Genomic DNA, 19031 nt, shown 5'->3' on the forward strand with positions numbered 1-19031 from the left:
AGCCATATGTCGCTCTAATTGATCATGGGTCTGAAATAAATCTTATGGCTAAAAATCTCTACAACAAATGTAAGTGGCCAATGGATGTGGATCATGGGTGGATGATTAAAGCAGCTAATAATTCATCTGGTGAGCTTTATGCAGCATGTCCAAATGTAAGGGTAACTATAGGGGATGTGAAGGATGATCAGAATTTCTTTGTTCAGGAGATGTCATCGTATCCCCTCATTCTTGGGCAACCCTACATTACAGCTGTAAGGATGGAAACAAAGGTTTTGGATGATGGTTCAGCTTATGCAAGAATAAGGAGTAAAGATGGCAAAAAAGCTGTTCAGTTTTTGACAGTTTGCATTAATCATGAAAGGAATCGTGAATCTCTTCGGGCACAGTCACTCCCAAAGATAAACAGAGAGTTCATGAATTACAGGGAGATGAGGGATTTTGGCCAGGTGCCATTGTAAAGCGGGATTCCAGGAGGAAATGAGTTCTCGCAGGACTCAATCAATGTAAATAGTTTTTCAGCAAATTTTCAGGGATTCTCCAGCTATGGGTCACTGGTTTTTGTAAAAAGCAAGGATTTAAAGCGTGGCATGCAAAAACATATACAAAATGAACAAAAAAGTTTTGAGCAGTGTGGTCTTTTGGAGAAGAATGAGTTTATTTCAGGGGTGCTTGATGAGGTGTCATTTATAGATACTATGGATGTGCTTTTTGATATGGGAAGAGCATGCTTACAGGGTGGAAATGAAATGATAAAGGTGTCATCTGTGGAGATGCATGATATAATCCAGGAATTTGAGGGGGTGGAATGTAAAAACATGAATTGTGAGATGGATGCTCATGTGGATACAAAGTACAAAACGGTTGCAAAGAAGGTGAAACCAGTTGCCTTGCCCTTGCCACCAGGAAGCAAGGAGAAGATAGATGAAGCTTCTATGCAGCCAAATCTTAGAGATCCGAAGAAAATTGGGCATAAATTTACTCAAGAAACTCTGAAAGAGCTGAAGATTGGTGAGAAGGATTTTCTGTTGCCAGTTGAAAGGGAATGCTTTGAGGAGATGCTTATAAAACATGGGAAAGCTTTTGCCTTTCAGCCGCATGAGATAGGCTGTGTTGATCCAAGTGTAACGGCACCAATGGTGATCTTTACTGTTCCACATGTACCCTGGAATCTGCGGCCAATTCCAGTACCAAAGACTCTCTTGCCAAAGTTGATGGAATTACTAAAGGAAAAGATCAGGATGGGAATCTTGGAGCCTTCATGTGCCCCATATTCCAACAGATGGTTTACTGTACCAAAGAAAAATGGGACATTGCGCTTTATTCAAGACATGCAACCTGTAAACAAAGTCACAATCAGGAATGTGGGAGCAGGTCCAATTGTGGATGAGTTTGCAGAAGCATTTGCAGGGAAAGCTATATACTCTATGGGTGATCTGTATTCGGGATATGATCAGTTCCAGCTGGATATACAAAGCAGGGACTTGACCACAATGAGAACTCCTTTGGGATTAGTAAGGATGTGTACCTTACCACAGGGAGCCACTAACTCAGTGGCACATATGATGAATGGAATGAATAAAGTCTTACGGGACTTCATACCACAAAAAACTATGCCATTTTTGGATGATGTGCCAATAAAGGGCTGTGATGAGAAAGACAAAGATGGGGATTTGGATTCAAAGGGGTGCCGCAAGTTTGTGGCAAATCATATAAAGGATTGTGACATGATTCTATCCAGGCTTGAAGAGGTGAATCTTACTTTATCTGGGCAGAAATCAGTGTTTGGAGTTGGTGAAGTGCTAATAGTGGGACATCTTTGTAGTACTAGTGGACGCCGTCCTTGTCCAGCCAAAATAGATGCAATACAAAGAATGAAAGAGACATGCATTAATGTTACAGAGCTGAGGAGATTTCTTGGAGCATGTGTCTTTTATGTCATTTGGATCCCACATTATGCACATGTAGCAGATCCTCTTTATCAGCTTTTGAGGAAAAATCAAAAATTTTTGTGGAATGCAGTACATATTAAAGCTATGCGGAAGCTGAAATATTTGCTCCAATCATCACCCATTTTGAGAAAGGCAGATTATGAGTGTGGCAGGCCTGTGATTGTTACAGTTGATACTAGTCCTACTGGGATAGGATGGGCAGTAGGGCAAGATGATGAGGATGATCATAGGTATGTAATTAGATTTGGAGCAAAGGTATTAAGCTTTCGGCAACGAAAGTATCCACAGATCAAGAGAGAATTATGGGGGATAGTCACTGCTCTAAAATGTGAAAAAGAATATCTTATTGGGGCATCTGTACTTGTGGAGACTGATTGCTTGCCACTTCTTGGGATGATAGCAAGTTGTACCACTAAGGCATGCAGAGAAAGGATGAGAGAGTGGCCAAAGCTGCTACCATATGCCTTGTGGGCTGACCGTACAACTCATAGCTCAGTGACAGGATACATGCCTGCAGAATTAATGTATGGTTAGAAGCCAGTGATGCCAGTTGAAGAAGTAATTCTAACCTGGAATGTATTGCCCTGGGTGGAAGGATTGAGCAGAGATGACCTCCTTGCATTGCGAATAAGACAGTTGGAGAGGAGGCCTGAAGATGTAGAGCTTGCTAAAGCTCGCTTGAAAGATGCAAGGCTGAAAAATAAAGAAAGATTTGATAGTAGACACAGACTCCGGCCAAAACCTATTGAAGAAGGTGATTGGGTTCTAATGTATGATAGTAGCCTTGACAACCAATTCACTGTTCAAAGAAAATTTGCAAAAAGATGGTTTGGCCCTTACATTGTCAGGCATGTGCATGGAAATGCCACGTATACTCTGTGTGAGCTTGATGGAACAGAAGTAAAGAATCTTGTGGCTGGCAAAAGAATCAAGATATTTAAAAGAAGGCATGATGGTGATCCTTTTGATTCACACGAAATTCAGGATGAGAAGCTTGACAGTGGAAGTATGGATATGATTGAAGAGGAAGAGGATGATCTTCCTGAAACTGCAGAAGATGAAGACGACATCCAGTTATAAGTGGACCTTGATGATGATTTGGCACATACCAGAGGATGTGCAGGTTTAGAGGGGGTGGATGTCGTGCCATGGCACGTCTATGATGTGAAACCGTGCATGTGAGGCCGTCAAATACACATCCAGATGCATGAGGTTATGTGCCATGACGAGTCATTATATGATGACATGTACATATGTTCATATTGTATATAAGGTTCAATAAGACAAGCTGAGGCTGAGTCAAATCTAGGAGTTTTTGTATATGAGTGTGGAGGGTGATGGTTCTGCTAAATGGTATCGATTGGGTCAAATCAGTGAATCTTATGGAATGCAAGCATGAGGGTATCTCAATGCACAAAGGAATGTATTTATGAAGATATGGGAAGATACTTGAATGAACAATTGGGGAGTCTATAAATCACATGGCCAATATGATGATTTATACACTACGGAGACATCAAGAGTAATAGACATTGCAGTGCCGAAGAAATTGTTGAATGCCGGGGAATAGAATTAAATGAAATGCTTTGCATTGGGAACTTTAACCTTAATGCTAAGGTTATGCCTTGTAACCTTAGTGCTAAGGTTAAAAACAAAGTATATTTGGGAATTTTTTTTTCTAGAAAACATAGAAGCGAATTGCGCAGTTTTTTTTAAAATGGCATGTACAGCTGGAAAAAGGTGGTGGGAGGGAGCGCCGAGATCTCCGCGGGAAAAAGGTGAGAGCACCGGAGGCAAACGGCGATTGCAGAGTGAGTGGGAAAAATCTGCAGAGGGAGGGAACAGTGTCGTCGGCGACCAGAGGATTTCATTCGAAGAGCTTATCTTCTGTGCATAGCTTTTAGGTGCTATAAATGAAGGAAAAATTGAGAGCTATCTGATGATGTGCTTCTTGGAAAATCAAAGCTCACAGTCAGCGCTGAGGCGACTGTTTCACCATTTCTTTCTCCATCATGTTATCGGCGCTGAAGCGGCCATTATGGGTTAACAAAAATAAAAAAATCGACGTGTTCACTCATCGCATCATTCAGATAAGCCTAATTCAAAAACTTCTTTGTTACTTTAGAAAAAGGGCATGACATATAAGCCCTTAAAAGATTTGGAATATATAGGAAAAAGCTGGTGAACAAGATATAATTTTGGGAGAACTTGGAGTTTTGTAAAATCACGGAAGATGGCCTTGTTCCTGTTTGATTGAGTTTTGGAAATTATGTATATGAAATAGCTATGCCGTATTCTATTTCTAGCTTGTGAAATGTTAGAATATTAAGGCAGGTTTTCAGGTGAAAAGGAGCATCATGATATCATGGTTTTAATGGCACTGGATGTAAAGGTTGTAAGGGGACACATGTTATTGGAAAAATGGGGAATGCCTTGTTATGCACACATATGAATGGTTCAAAGGATTTCATGCAACTTTGTGCAATCATCGGGATGAATTCAAGGATGTATTGAGGCAAGTTGACACATGTATTTGTCATTGGAAATAGTGATGTTCAATACTCCTTGGGAAATTTTGTGCGTGAGATTCCTTGTTGGATTTGACATTCACTCTCACAGCTAGAAGTTTCGTACTTTCCTGGCTGTACCGCACACTTCACGACAACGTGAAGAGAAGACAGCTTGGGGAATGTGGCAAAGATTGCAGGACTTGTATGCCCAGCAAAGTGCCTCAAGCAAAGTGTATTGGTTGAAGAAACTCATAGGTCTTCAAATGAAGGAAGGGGCATCTATGACAGCCCATCTAAATGATTTTAATGGTGTTGTCAGCCAGGTCATCAATCAAAAGTTGGCAATGGACGATGAGTTCAAAGCCACCTTTCTCTTTTGCACTTTGCCAGAGAGTTGGGACACATTCAGGACAGCCACTAGCAATTCGAATGCTATGCTGTCATATGCAGATGTGGAGGGGGCTCTCCTTCAAGAGGAGATGAAGAGGAAGAACAACTCTATTAGAAAGTCCAATGCAATGAATGCACGTGGGAGATCCCAGCAAAGGGGTAAAAGCCAAGAACGGGGAAGGAGCAAGTCCCGCTCCAAAAAGGACTTGGAATGTCATTATTGTGGCAAGAAGGGACATTTCAAAAAGCAATGCTACAAATGGAAGAATGATCAAAAGGAAAAGGGCAAAGGAAAAGACAAAGACAAAGATGAAGCCAAAGATGCAAAGCCAAAGGGCAAAAGTGGAGTCAAGATTGAAGAAGTCAATGTGTCACATGCAGGTGACAGTGAGGATGAAGTCCTATTCACGTCTTCACTTGATGCCCATTCACTCCTTGCAGGAGATGGTCATGGTATGCACTCGTGGATCATTGATTCAGGTGCCTCCTTTCATGTCACAGGTTGCAGAGACTTGTTTGTCAGGTATACTGCTGGCAATGAAGGAGTAGTTTATTTGGGTGACAACCATGCATGCAAGATTCTTGGCAGAAGTGATGTGAGGCTTGTGTTTTCAGATGGCTCACAGCTTATGCTCCATGATGTCAGGCATGTGCCTGAGATCAAGAAGAACCTGCTTTCTACTGGACAACTTGATGATGCTAATTATGTTACCACATTTGGTCGTGGAAAGTGGAAGATTAGTAAGGGCTCACTGGTTGTTGCCAGAGGCTCTAAGGTGGACACTCTTTACTTCATGCATGCTGGTGTTTGTCACCATGCTAATGTAAATGCAACCGAGCTGCCGGAAATCTCTATGTGGCATAGCCGGTTGGGACACATGAGTGTCAAAGGAATGGAGCAATTGTCTCGTTTTGGTTACTTGCCTTCACTAAAGTTTGTTGCTCATGTTGAGAATCAAACTGGTAAAACACTGAAGGCTTTGCGTTCCGACAATGGTGGAGAGTATATGTCCAAACAGTTTCAGGACTTTTGTGATGCTAAAGGCATCAAGAGGGAGCTCTCTACTCCTTATGATCCTCCACAAAACGGGACAGCAGAGAGGATGAACAGGACCATTCAGGAGAAGGTCCGTTCTATGTTGTCACATGCTGCGTTACCTCATGGTTTTTGGGCTGAAGCTGTTATGATAGCCGTTCATCTTATAAATAGGTCACCTAACACGAGGCCATAGTAACCTGGACCGGCAGAAACGGTCGGTTCGGACCGGGTTGGAAACGGTGTTTCCGAGTTTCCGTGAGGTCGGAAACGGCAAGAAACGGAGTTTCTTTTGAATTTATTTTAGACATGTAAAAAACATGCATAGAGACATCCTATTAAATAAACTTATGTCAAGAGATGCAAGAAACATGCATAGAGACCTCAAACAAGACACATCAAAGACTCAAGTGGACATTAGAATCATAACACTTAACAGAATGTAGATAATGGACATGTATGATGTCGCGGCAAATTCATGTGAACCATAAAAAACTAAAGGCTGAAGGCCGAAGCATACATAGCGAGCTGCAAATTGTGATCATAATACATCATACATATCAGCAATGATCATCAAACTTGGGAGTCAGAGGTTCAAAAACTACAAAATAACCGACATGCCGGCTGTCCATAATCCCTAAGGATAAGAAAAACTAAACAAAAAACATGGAACATCAATGAATCAGTGATCACTGTTGAGCCTCATCTAAAGCACCCGAGGAGTCTGGTGTCCTCACTGCAAGAAGATGAGTCCTCTCCAGTAGCCTCCTCTCTAGCAGCACTAGTACTAGCTGCAGCCGGCCTCCCTCTCCTACGACGACCACCACGTGTGTCGTGAACTGGTGTTGTGGCCTCCTCGTAAAGCAAAGTGTAAAGATCTCGGTCCTCTTGTAGAATTGTGGGAATATCCCGCACCTTCTCAATGTCAATCTTGTCGACATTCACTTGCATTGGCTCAGGACCCATAGCTGCCCGCTCAAGAAGCTTCAAGTTACAATTGTAGAAAACAAGACGCTCAAGTTGGGCTGTAGTCAACTTGTTCCTGCTCTTCGTATGGTAGAGCGCCCATGTGCTCCAATTCCTCTCACAAGATCCAGAGCTGCAATCTTGTGAGAGGACTCGAATGGCAAGACGTCTCTGTTCAAAGAGCAGATTTAGGATTAGTACATTATACAAATAAGGTGTCGCCGTTAAAGCTTAAGTGGAGGGGCTTCTTACTCACCAACGTAGGCACACCATGTCCATATTTCTCCCACCATGAGACCGGCTGAAGCTGCGTTTCTCGAAGTTTTGCAGTAGGTCTTGTGAAGTAGCCAGTGTTGTTGCGGAAAGCAAGGAGATCATCCTCTAAGCATCGCAACATCTCCAAATTGCCACCACACCATTTCTCCACATAGGTTTGGAAGCCATCGTTTAGCTCCTCACACTCAAGCTGATCCTCGCTACGCCATAGAGGATGCAACACATGAGCCACGGCATGGATTGGTCTATGAAACCAAACCCAACGGTTTTGCCAAATCTGCTTGATCTCCGCGATTCTACAAGTAACAAACAAAAGCAAAGAAAGACTTTAAAGTTAGAACTTAGAAAAGAGCCAAGACAAAAAGGCAATTTGGCAAAGGCTCATGAGCCATGAGTCATGAGCGAAGAAGTATACCTCTCTACAGATAGGTAGGCATTGTTGTCTAGTGCCTTCCCGATCCTATCCATGTACTCATAAATGAGGCCTAGTGTACTCCCCTCCATGTCCGTAATGCGCAAGACCGTGTAGATGAGATTTAAGGTCTTCACTAATGCCTCTGCCTCTTCCCACCATGCTTCATTGAGGATCTTGCGTCTAAAATCCACAAACTTTGGGGTCATACTCTTACCCGACTGGATCCATGCATCACAACTAATAGTGCGAATCAGATTTGGCCGCACACGAGGAAGCCGCTCAAGCACTACAAACATGTATGCAAACCTCGTAGTGGATGGCTTGAGAAGCTTCAAGGTACTATTAGCCCTGTACATGCTCAAAACCTTTGGTCTTTGTGTCACAAATTTGACAATGCTCCTCGCAGTGGCAAAGATTTCGCTGGCAAAGATTTCGCTGACCCAAAAAATTCTCCCCAAATCCTCAATCAATAAATCAAGACTATGGGAGGCACAAGGGGTCCACACAATTGTTGGGAATGCATCCTCCAACATACTCCCCATGGAGACACAATTGCTTCCATTGTCCGTAATAACGTGCACAACATTTTGTGGGCCAATCTCCTCAATCACCTTTTTGATGTGTGTCCAAATAAAGAGACCTGTAACGGTGAGACCCGTAGCCGATGCATCAATGGCCTTGTAAAACATGGTGCCTTTGCAAGAGGAGATAAGCACATTATACACATTCCTCTTGCGTACATCTGACCATCCATCACATAAGATAGTGTAGCCATATTTCTTCCATGTTTCTTTCAAAAACTCAAGCTGGCCTTCTACGTTGAGTTTCTCCTTCTTTAATTCTCGTGTGCAGATTGTCTCAGCCGAGGGACCCTCCCACTCTCAGCCAATGCGGCTAACGGCCCGCATGGTCTTCTTCCATTGTATGGTGCGAGCCACATTGAAAGAGATAGCACATCGTATAAACAAGCGCGTGACCTCCCTTGTTGCCTCCGTCATGGCTTGCTTTTGCAAGCCTGCTGTAATGCTTGCTCTTTGCAATGAACCCTTTGCAGGCACTTCCACACTAGGTAAAGGCGTCCTCTTTGCACTAGGGCCAGAGGCCACTTGGCTCGAGGATGCTTCACCTGTTGCATGTGCTGCCATATGTTGCTCACCAACATCCAAACCAAGGCATTGCTTTCTCCAACCCTCAAGTGATGCCAATACATCGGGCGGCACATTTTGACATAAAGCGACATCTCTGCCCGGGACATGCCCCAAATGGTCTTTTACCCGGGTCACTGAACCTGTTTTTTCATATCCAGAAAAATTACATTTCCACTTGCGGGAACCCCCACCTCCGACATATCCATCCCCTTTTGTTGCATACTGCCAATAGGGATCTGTAGGCATAGTGAGACTTGAAAGCACTTGCCCTCGAGAACACTTGCCCTTGGAGGCTTGGGCTTGAGCCTTGAAGCCTTGCAGAATGGGCTGCCCGGCAGCCACCTGTGAGACTGGAGAGCAGGCTGCTGCAGAGTACAGGCCTTGGGGCCTTGTGGGGGCAAAGGCTTGAGCCTTAGGGCCTTGGCCTTGAGCCTTGGGCCCTTGTGGTGATAGGCGCAGGGTTCGCAGAAGCGCAGGAAAGGAGGAGCGAAATGAAAAAAACGCACGCGTCTCCCCCCCCCCCCCGTTTAACCTGGAAAAAAAAATGTACGGAAACGGCGGTTCCGCAAGTCTGCCGTTTCCGGAAACGTCCGAACCGTTTCCAGGGGACGGAAACGCCGTTTCTAGTTACTATGCACGAGGCTTGGTGGGAAATTGCCAGAGGAAGTATGGACAGGGAAGCCTCCGTCATACAAGCACTTGAGAGTGTTTGGTTGTGTTGCGTACGTGCACATACGCAGGGAGATACGCACCAAACTTGATCCTAAGTCTCACAAATGCATATTCCTAGGATATGGTGACAGAGGTGAAATGGGGTATAGACTTTGGGATCCAGTGAATAGAAAGATTATACGCAACAATGATGTCATTTTTTATGAAACATGCATGTATAAGGAGCCTGCAAGGCAACAGGAGCCTGGCAAAGTCATCTTTGATGATGATGGACATCATGGACAACAACCAAGGGCTGTAAATCAGCCATTACAGCAACAAAACCAGCCCTTAAATGGTGCTGAAAATGGTCCAAATGGACAGCCAGAGATGGCAGAAGATATCCCCATGGATATCCCACAGTTAGAGAAGATACCGGGCATGATTTTTCAACCTTATGGCATGGAACAGGAGCCACCAATAGGTGATATGCAGGCTGGACAGCAACCTGCAAATGATGGTCATTGGGTACAGAGGTCCATAAGACCCTCCAGACCCCCTGACAGGTTTGTTCCAAGGGTTGACTACTTGATGCTCACTGACTGTGGGGAGCCCTCTTGTTATAAGGAGGCTTTACAGAGGGCAGACAAGGCTCTTTGGGAGCGTGCCATGAAGTCAGAGATGGATTCTCTGCACAAAAATGGAACATGGAAGTTGGTGCATTTGCCTACAGGCAAGAAGGTTTTGCCATGCAAGTGGGTTTACAGGCTCAAAGTTGCACCTGATGCAAAGCCAAGATACAAAGCCAGGTTAGTGGCTAAGGGCTTCAAGCAGGAATATGGTGTGGACTTTGATGAGATCTTCTCTCCAGTGGTCAAAATGACCACACTTAGAGCTGTATTAGCTTTGGTTGCTCATGATGATCTAGATTTGATTCAGATGGATGTGAAGACTGCTTTTCTTCACGGTGATCTCCATGAGGAGATATATATGCAACAGCCAGAGGGTTATGCAGTGAATGGAAAGGAGAAGCTTGTATGCAAGCTAAAAAAGAGTCTTTATGGGCTCAAACAGGCACCAAGGGAATGGTATCATAAATTTGATACATTCATGAAATCCCAGGATTTCAGGAGGAGTGACATAGATCACTGCTTATACACCAAGAAAGCTTTGGATGGCAGTCTATTGATCCCAGGATTTCAGGAGGAGTGACATAGATCACTGCTTATACACCAAGAAAGCTTTGGATGGCAGTCTATTGATCCTCATCTTGTATGTTGATGATATGTTGATTGCCGGGAAATCTCGTAAAGAGATGGATGCCTTGAAGAAGAGGCCGCATCAAACCTTTGATATGAAGAGCCCACAGTCGGATAGTGACAGGGCTGATATGGCCAAGATTCCGTATGCTTCAGCTTGTGGCAGTCTCATGTATGCCATGGTTGCTACGAGGCCAGACATTGCATTTGTAGTGGGAGTGGTTTCTAGATACATGGCCAAACCTGTCAAGAAGCATTGGGAAGCAGTGACAGGTGTCATGAGATACCTAAAGGGCACACAGGATATGTGCATTTGCTTTGGCAAACAGGATGCATTAGTGCATGGTTACACGGATTCGGATTATGCCGGTCATCCAGATAACCGGAAGTCTACTACCGGTTATGTGTTTACATTCACAGGAGGTGTTGTGTCATGGATATCCAGGATGCAGAAGTGCACTGCCTTATCTACTACAGAGGCCGAGTATATTGCAGCCACAGAGGCGTGCAAGGAGGCATTATGGCTATCTCGGTTAGTGGTTGATTTGGGTTATACAGGGGATATTCCATTGTTGCATTGTGACAGTCAGAGTGCCATCCAGTTGGCAAAGAACCCTGTCTTTCATGCAAAGACGAAGCATGTGGATGTGAAGTATCACTTCATCAGAGAGGTGATAGAGAACAAGCAAATTCAGCTTGTCAAGATTCATACGGATGACAACCCGGCTGATCTGTTGACAAAGAGTTTGCCTCCAGAGCGATTTGCTCATTGTTGCAGACACTTGATGGGCATTGGATGAGGCCAGTTTCAGCCTTGATATGGCCTTGTATATTATCATGTACATGCTGATTTTTCTTTTCCTTCATTTAAGGGCACTTTGCCTTTAAGTGGGAGGTTGTTGGGGTAAAGGCATTATGCCCACCCTTGTAGTGTGTACAAGCCCATAAGTTTTATAGTACATAGTACACTTAGTACTTTTAATGTACTAAGTGCACTATGTGTACTAGAGCAAATATACATGTGTGATAGGGGAGTCACACACTCATACAATGAGTTGACTTATCCCCACATGTCTCTCTCTCTCTCTCTCTCCCTTCTTCTCTGTGTATGTGTCTCCCACATGAAACCCTAACAGACAGCTGAGCTTCCATAGCTCCTTCAATCTGGAGAGCTAGATGCACAGAGGCTATTGAGAATGTCCAGATTTTTGGGTCTCAGTGCATTATTACTATATGGGGTGATATCATCCATACTCTTATGGCTACTTGGACTCGCATTCAGGGGCCCTCTCGTTCTGCGTAGGCGAAGCGCATGATATTTATGCGGGAGTGGGACCATGGCATCTTCTTTTTCTCTAGTACCATAGGTCTTACATGGCATCATGATGCTCCTCAGTGGTTGAAATCACCTTACATATTGGGGTGATCCTATTCTTTTCCGGCTTATAGCTGTGATTGTTGTATGTTTTTCTCATACTTAATAGAAGTCTCTTTCTGAAAAAGAAAGTAATAATTTATATACAAGTTTATAATATGTTAAAAATATGTTGCCTTCTCTGCAAAACAATATTAAACATGCATCATTTACACATTAAAACTTGTTTACAAGCTAAAACTAAAGAATTTGGGTGACCCAGTTATAGTGGGCACCCAACTCACCAATTGACATAAATAAACTGGCAACATCAAGAATCAAGATCTGGATTCCATCATCAATAATGGCACTCAAGGTGATCACAAAAAGTCTGAATGTTGAGCTGATACAGAAAAAGAAAACTGAAGTCTGAAATACACAAAGTAAAGAATGCTAATAGATGCAATCATGCATGACAAACAGTAAACTAGAGGAGCTTGATAGTCCCAAAGACCAGAGTCCTCAATCTAAAGTCTGGGCACTCAATCCTCAACATCCTCGATGTCCTCATCAATAGCCTCCTCCATAGACTCAACGTCACTCTCAGAAGAGGATGAAGTTGTCTCAGCTACCGCACTCGTCTCAGCTGCTGCACTGGTACTGGCACCTCCTGATAATGATGTTGTAGATGCTCGTGTGCCATGAGCAGGTGCCATCAACTCCTCATACAACATGGCATATATGTCGCGCTCCTCTTGAGGAATCTATGGGACATCTTTCATCTTCTCAATGTCGATTGCTCTATCAGATTGCTCGACTACTCAATTAGGCGGAGATTGCAATGGCAATACACCAACCGCTCCAACTGAGCAGTAGACAACATGTTCCTCTTCTTTGTATGGAGGAGGGCCCATGTACTCCAGTTCCTCTCAAGAGGACCCGAACTGCAATCTTGTGAGAGGACTCAAACGACGAGAACTGTAATCTTGTGAGAGGGCTCAAACGACGAGGCATTTTTGCCATTAAAATATAGAAACTTTGCCATTAAAATACAGAAACTTTGTTAAGTACTAAGTATAATCATCATTGATCAATGTGTTATGTAAATAACAGACTTGTCTTTTAGAGTTGTACTCACCAAGTGAGGGCTACTGATCCCATACTTCTGCCACCATGAGACTAGCTGAAGCTCTCTCTCTCGCATGCATGCAGTCCGTCTACCAAATGCGTGGCTGGCATTCCAATACACTAGCTGCTCATCGTCCAAGCGTCTCATGAGCTCCATGTCTCCTCCTGTCCATTTCTGAATGTAATCTTGCCATCCATCTTCCAACTCTTCATTAACATATTGCGCCTCACTACCCCAGAGAGGGTGCAATATCTGGGCGACTGGGTGGATTGGATTAGCCATGAATGATCAAAGCTCTTAGCTAAAGCCCACGATACAAGTTACAACAAGAAAGGCAACTAGTTGGAAGTTCAGTACCCCTCATCTGTCAAGAGAGTGCATCGGTTAAGAGCCTCTCCAATCTGGTCCATGAACTCGTACAAAAGTCCAAGAGCGCTTCCCTCTATGTCCGTGATGCAATGAAACATTTATGAAACGTTTCGTTTCATTCAGTTGCAATGAAACACGTTTCATTGCAACTATACCGTGGACGCCTGGGCACCTTGTGGACATGTATGTGCACACCTGTTTGGACTGATAGGTGTTCTACATGTGATTTACAGGTCCACACTCACGTATAAGTGACCGGAAGTGACCGGACAACTTATAAGTTGTACACATTGAGCGGGACTATTTTAATACATGTGGTGTCCAAAAGATGGGCACTTGACAAGATTTGGGCAATCTGCTTGTAGGCACCCCATCCTGGACCTAAAAAGCACACGTTTCAAATATTATTGGTGGGCAAGCTCTATTATTGAGGAGAACTCCAGTTTTTGCTTATGTGCATGCGTTTCTAGTGCATGGAGAGTTGGTTGACTAGATTTGAAGCTTCCAACCGCCATACACCGTGTCGGATATCAACCAAGTGGAAGGAGAGAGCTGGTCGACTACTTCTGAAGACTTCTCTGGTGCTGGCCGGCTGTTTACAGCCTTGAAAAAGATGCTGGTCGAGGCATCTGGAGCACCAGAAAGCTGGTCGATTTGTGTGGGAGACTTCCTTTGCTGATCGGTTATCTTCCGGCTTGTAAACCTCTACTGGTTGACTTTTCCTGGGGCTACTGAGAGCTGGTCGACTGCTGAAAACAGCCCCTCAAGGCTGGTCGATTTGCTCTGTGAGCCAGACAGGTGGAAGATGGAGTTACAGGGCTGTCTCGGGCTGATGTGGGAATGTTGTGGGCTGTCCATGGTTGTCTTGCATGTGCTCTAAGCCGGGAAAGCTCTCTTGTTCTGAGAAGGGACATCAAATTCAACATATGTTTTGCTTTTGTTTTCATCTTGTACTGGAAGATTCAGGTGCTAGCTAGTGGAGAATCCCTAGGCACCTACAAGGTTGTATCTGAAGAAGACTCCTTTTTGGTAATGTAACCATAAGGGGGGGTGGGGGGGTTAGCCCATCTTTTGGCCCCTAGTGTGGTGTACTGTGCAAAGTTGTTTACCTCTCTCTCTCTCTCTTATCTAGCATGTTTGTGTGTTTGACTAGTTTTCATGATTGATAAGATATCCGTGTCACAGTTGCCCTTCCGTTACAAGGCACATGGATATCCCTATCTCACAAGTCGTCCAAGCTTCCATGGAACAGAGAGTTCATTTTCAATAATACATTGGGTTGTGCCTTCCTCATACAACCAATATATGATATTCTTCATTTTTGGACCAAAACCCATTTTGTCCATCACTTGAGCTATGAATTGCCATTGAACACTGTCAAAAGCCTTTTCAATATTTATTTGCATGATGAGTACATCCTGATAGAATGTGCAGTGGAAGAAGGAAAAGTGAAAACATAGGAGAGAGAGTGAGAGAGAGATGGAGAGAAAACACAGGTGAGAACCTGTTCTCAATATCATCATCCAAAGGAATACATGTCCCGAGCAAGAGGGGAGAAAACCTCGTATGTGAGGGACTGCAACAAACAATGCTAAGCAAGCAGTGAAGAATGAGGGAGGCAAGCCAGCTATATATATGTCAACATGAAGGCAACCGCCTAGGGAAAAGATCCTCCACGACTAGGGAAAAGTTCCCTAAGACTCCATAAAATGGGGATAAAATATGGGTAAAATAAGTGAGGGGTGACCAGTCCCTCTAGCTAACATGGTAAGCCCTAGAGGCTAAAATAGGGCACCAAACATGAAGCCAACAAGAAGGAGATGATGTCTAACACATCCTAATTCGTATATTTAGCATATTCAATGCCTATATATGCATTCGCAACATTGTCCATGATTCGTCGCCTAGGAACAAAACCATATTGAGCAAGGTGCAGTCCATCATGAAGGACATCTTTTAATTTGTTGACCAGCATTTTAGCAACTAGCTTGTAAATAACAAGCATAAGATTGGTAGGTCTCCAATCTGTCAATTTATCACATAGCTGTTTTTTAGGGACCAAACGCACTAGCCCTTGCTTCCTAGAAGGTAGTAGCACACCAAAGTATCAACAAATATTAATCATATAAAGCACTTCATTTTTAATTGAATCCCAATATTCAAGAAAGAACTCTAGCGTCAAGCCATCCCAGCTAGTGGATTTCCATTTCCCTAAAGCACGTAAGGCATCATACAATTCTTCCTCCGTAAAAGACACTTCCATTTCCAATGCTTTCTGAGGTGTAACAATTTGGGTAACCTGTTGCAAAAGAACATGACAAGCATGCAAAGTTTGCTGCGATGGCTATGTAGGGGCAACAAAAAGGGCAACAAAATGATTCAATACTTATGTCTCTAGCTGATGTTTATTTTGAGTCCACTACTAGTGTCCTATAGTGACTATACTCCGTCAGTAATTGTAGTTTAGATTTTGCAATCAATAGCTATCCACCGCCTACAGCATGGACGGGCCGCCGACCATATGGGCCTGCAGGGTGAGCATCTCATATATGCAGTAGATTCTTTAGCTCCTTTTCTTGCACACCTGTTTAACAGGGCACTAGCAGAGGGTTTGCCTGCGGAGTGGACGATGCACACCATTGTGCCGATTCACAAAACAGGGGATATGCTCGATCCGAGCAACTATAGGACGGTTACGGTTGGCCACGTGCTGGCCAAACTCTATGGTGCAGTGCTGGAGCAAGAGCTTAGCTTATATGCTGAGCGAGCAGGTTTACGCTCATCAGGGCAGGCAGGCTTCAGGAGAGCTTTCTCTACCACTGACCATGTATTCACTTTGAGATGTATGATTGATCAGGCCAGAGTGAGGAAGAGAAAGCTCTATTGCTGCTTTGTGGATTTCCGCAAGGCATTTGACACAGTACCACGAGAGAGGCTCTTTCAGCGCCTGCAGTCTCTTGGCATACCGGCAGATATGACATGGGGCATCTATGCATTATATGAGCAGGTTTTTGGGCGAGTCAGATGTCCAGGAGGTATGTCCCAGACTATTGCTAGCACCATTGGTGTGAAGCAAGGATGCCCACTTTCCCCCATGCTATTTGGGTTATACATTGATGAGGTGGCTGACTTCATTACACGGGGAGGCGGAGATTTAGCAGGTACCTCAGTACATATTATGCTCTATGCTGATGATATTGTATTAGTGTCTGAGTCCCCAGGTGGTCTACAGCAGCATCTACATGCACTCGATGATTTCTGCACACAGAGGGGTCTTACTGTGAACCTTGGGAAAACCAAGGTTATGATCTTTCATACATCGAGACAGGGCAGGAGTCAGCTGACATTCACTCTCGCAGGATGCCAGGTGGAGGTGGTGACATCATACGTGTACCTAGGGGTTACCTTCTCTGCAGCAGCCACACGCTTTACCATGGGTTCAGCAGCCAGAGCTAGATTGACACGGGGATATGCAGCATTGGCTATGCTAGAGAGATAGTGCCACCAGGCGCATTTTCAGGAGCCCCGGACGAAGGGGTGGCTATTTGACACATTAGTCACACCGGCATTGATGTATGGAGCAGCAGTATGGGCGCCAGGCCTTGCTACCCATTGGTGGACACAAATAGAGAGACCACAGGCCCTCATGATGGCACGCATGATACGCAGCAAACCGTCAGTACCTCATGACATTATCCGAGCAGAGTTTGTTGCGCCTCCTATGATGGTAGAGGCCATATTCCAGACTATATGCCTGCTAGACAGATTCAGAGAGATGCCACAGGACAGATTATCATACAGAGTTTTTCAGGCATCTAGACAGTTGGCTGAGGCAGGAGACAGAGGATCATGGTATGCACAGGTCACACATTGGTTCTCACAGCATGGCCTAGACATGGATCATCTACCACCATTCCAGTATGACAGGGATGCACCACATATCCGTCTCTCTCATAGTGAGAGGAACAGAGTATTGAGACAGGATCTATGGCAGCTCTATACACGAGAGACATGGATATCGCCTACACAGCCTCTTCCACTGAAGATGCTATACTACAGAGATCACTTCATGAGTATCACTGATGATGGATTTATAGAGAGGCCTAGATACATGGAGGGCTTTTTACCACACGGCTCCCGAGCGGCTATTGGTCAGCTCAGAGTTTCATCACACTGATTGGAGATTGAGACTGGCAGAGCAGCACGGATCCCCCGAGAGGAGAGGGTATGCAGATTGTGCAAAGAGGAGGTGGAGAGTGAGGAGCATTATGTATGCAGATGCAGAGCATATACAGCCATCAGAGAGAGATATCCCATTTTATTCAGAGAGCCACATTCCCTACACCAGATCTTTGAGGCAGCAGACCAGCGCATACTGGGGAGATTCATTCTAGACATACAGCGCCACAGAGAGACATTATTACAGGCTCAGACAGCTCCAGAGGGGGGGCGACAGACACAGATTACTACATTTTTTCAGAGATCCATACCCCTCCCAGCCCCTACACGGCAGGGAATTACTCTCCAGAGAGCAGAGACACTTAGAGCCCGCAGGAGACAGAGGACACCTGGCTTTCGGACACCACGCCTATACCAGAGAGAGATGACAGAGATCAGAGCTCAGTTTCACAGAGAGGGTGGCTTGCTTCAGAGCACACCCAGGCATGTTCTTCAGGGAGCTGTGGACACCCCCTTCACTGATGTATACCATTTTATACCCCCAGTATGGTACAGGATTGAGCTAGCTAGGTTGCATATCATGATTGTATACTCCAGGCATATAGCTTTGCATTCTCCTAGTAGTAGAGCTCCATCCCCTGCACACCCAGATTCAGTTTTTTTATTCAGTACTTTTTCATTTTGTTGGGATGACAGAGGATACCCCATACAGGTACTCCGATTTGTCTCATAGGCCGAGTTCGGTCTTTTGGAAGACGTTAATAAAATCTTTCTTTCTATGCCCGTATAGCATTTTCCGTATTTTTGAATGACATCCTGAAGTCTGATTCCAAATGTGTACCACGCCAGGTCTACATCTATCTACATTTGAAACTTTATAAGCCGAAATTCAGCTTCCACCAAACTTTTGAATTGTTGATGTGTTAGGTAACTGTTATTAACTATAAGTAGTTTCTTGTGAGGCAAACGTACATCATGCATAGTCATGCCAAAATACAAAGTCATCCATATAAGGAGAATGATCCAAAATTTGCATAGAGAAGTCTATGGACATAGTGCAAGTAAAGGCATCAAAGTTATCTTAATTTAACATATACCATCGATCCAATCTAGCCCAATAGTCATTTACTGCATTGTGATGGAAGGTATATCCTTTTTGAGTAGGCATTAGGTGCTTCCATGGACCATAAATCACACGCTCTTATGCTTTGAAGCACATTTTGCCATGTAAAAGCCACAGTCGGCTTATACACACCAGCTACAAAACAACCGCAACACTTTAAGCCATTATACAACATTTGCTGGATCTAGCATTTTCGCAAGGAAATTAAGAACTATCTTTTGAGCCAGATTCATCACACGATCAAGCATTACATGTCCAGGGATTTTGACACAGA

The 19031-nt window shown here is 44.2% G+C and overlaps 2 protein-coding genes across 4 annotated transcripts in view; one reads left to right on the forward strand and one right to left on the reverse strand.

Moving 5' to 3' along the window:
- Window positions 1–19031, forward strand: part of LOC147616752 (potassium channel KAT3-like) — a 190067-nt gene that overhangs the window by 116490 nt on the left and 54546 nt on the right. The window lies entirely within an intron of this gene.
- Window positions 6591–8234, reverse strand: LOC147616753 (uncharacterized). Its single transcript, XM_086777017.1, has 3 exons — window positions 7546–8234; window positions 7111–7426; window positions 6591–7025 (listed from the first exon to the last, which is right to left on the reverse strand). Exons 1-3 carry the CDS (start codon window positions 8232–8234, stop codon window positions 6591–6593), a joined length of 1440 nt encoding a protein of 479 aa, XP_086633143.1.

Source organism: Cibotium barometz, chromosome 38, assembly GCF_041138505.1.
Source record: "Cibotium barometz isolate CiBa-2024 chromosome 38, ASM4113850v1, whole genome shotgun sequence".
In the NCBI taxonomy this organism is placed as follows: domain Eukaryota; kingdom Viridiplantae; phylum Streptophyta; class Polypodiopsida; order Cyatheales; family Cibotiaceae; genus Cibotium; species Cibotium barometz.

Excerpts from the sequence above, each read along its gene's own strand:
- LOC147616753 (XM_086777017.1), bottom strand. The coding sequence starts at position 8,234 with ATGTTTTACAAGGCCATTGATGCATCGGCTACGGGTCTCACCGTTACA. Across the intron at positions 7,427-7,545 it reads GCCTACCTATCTGTAGAGAG|AATCGCGGAGATCAAGCAGA; the intron begins GTATACTTCTTC and ends TGTTACTTGTAG. Across the intron at positions 7,026-7,110 it reads GACATGGTGTGCCTACGTTG|AGACGTCTTGCCATTCGAGT; the intron begins GTGAGTAAGAAG and ends CTCTTTGAACAG.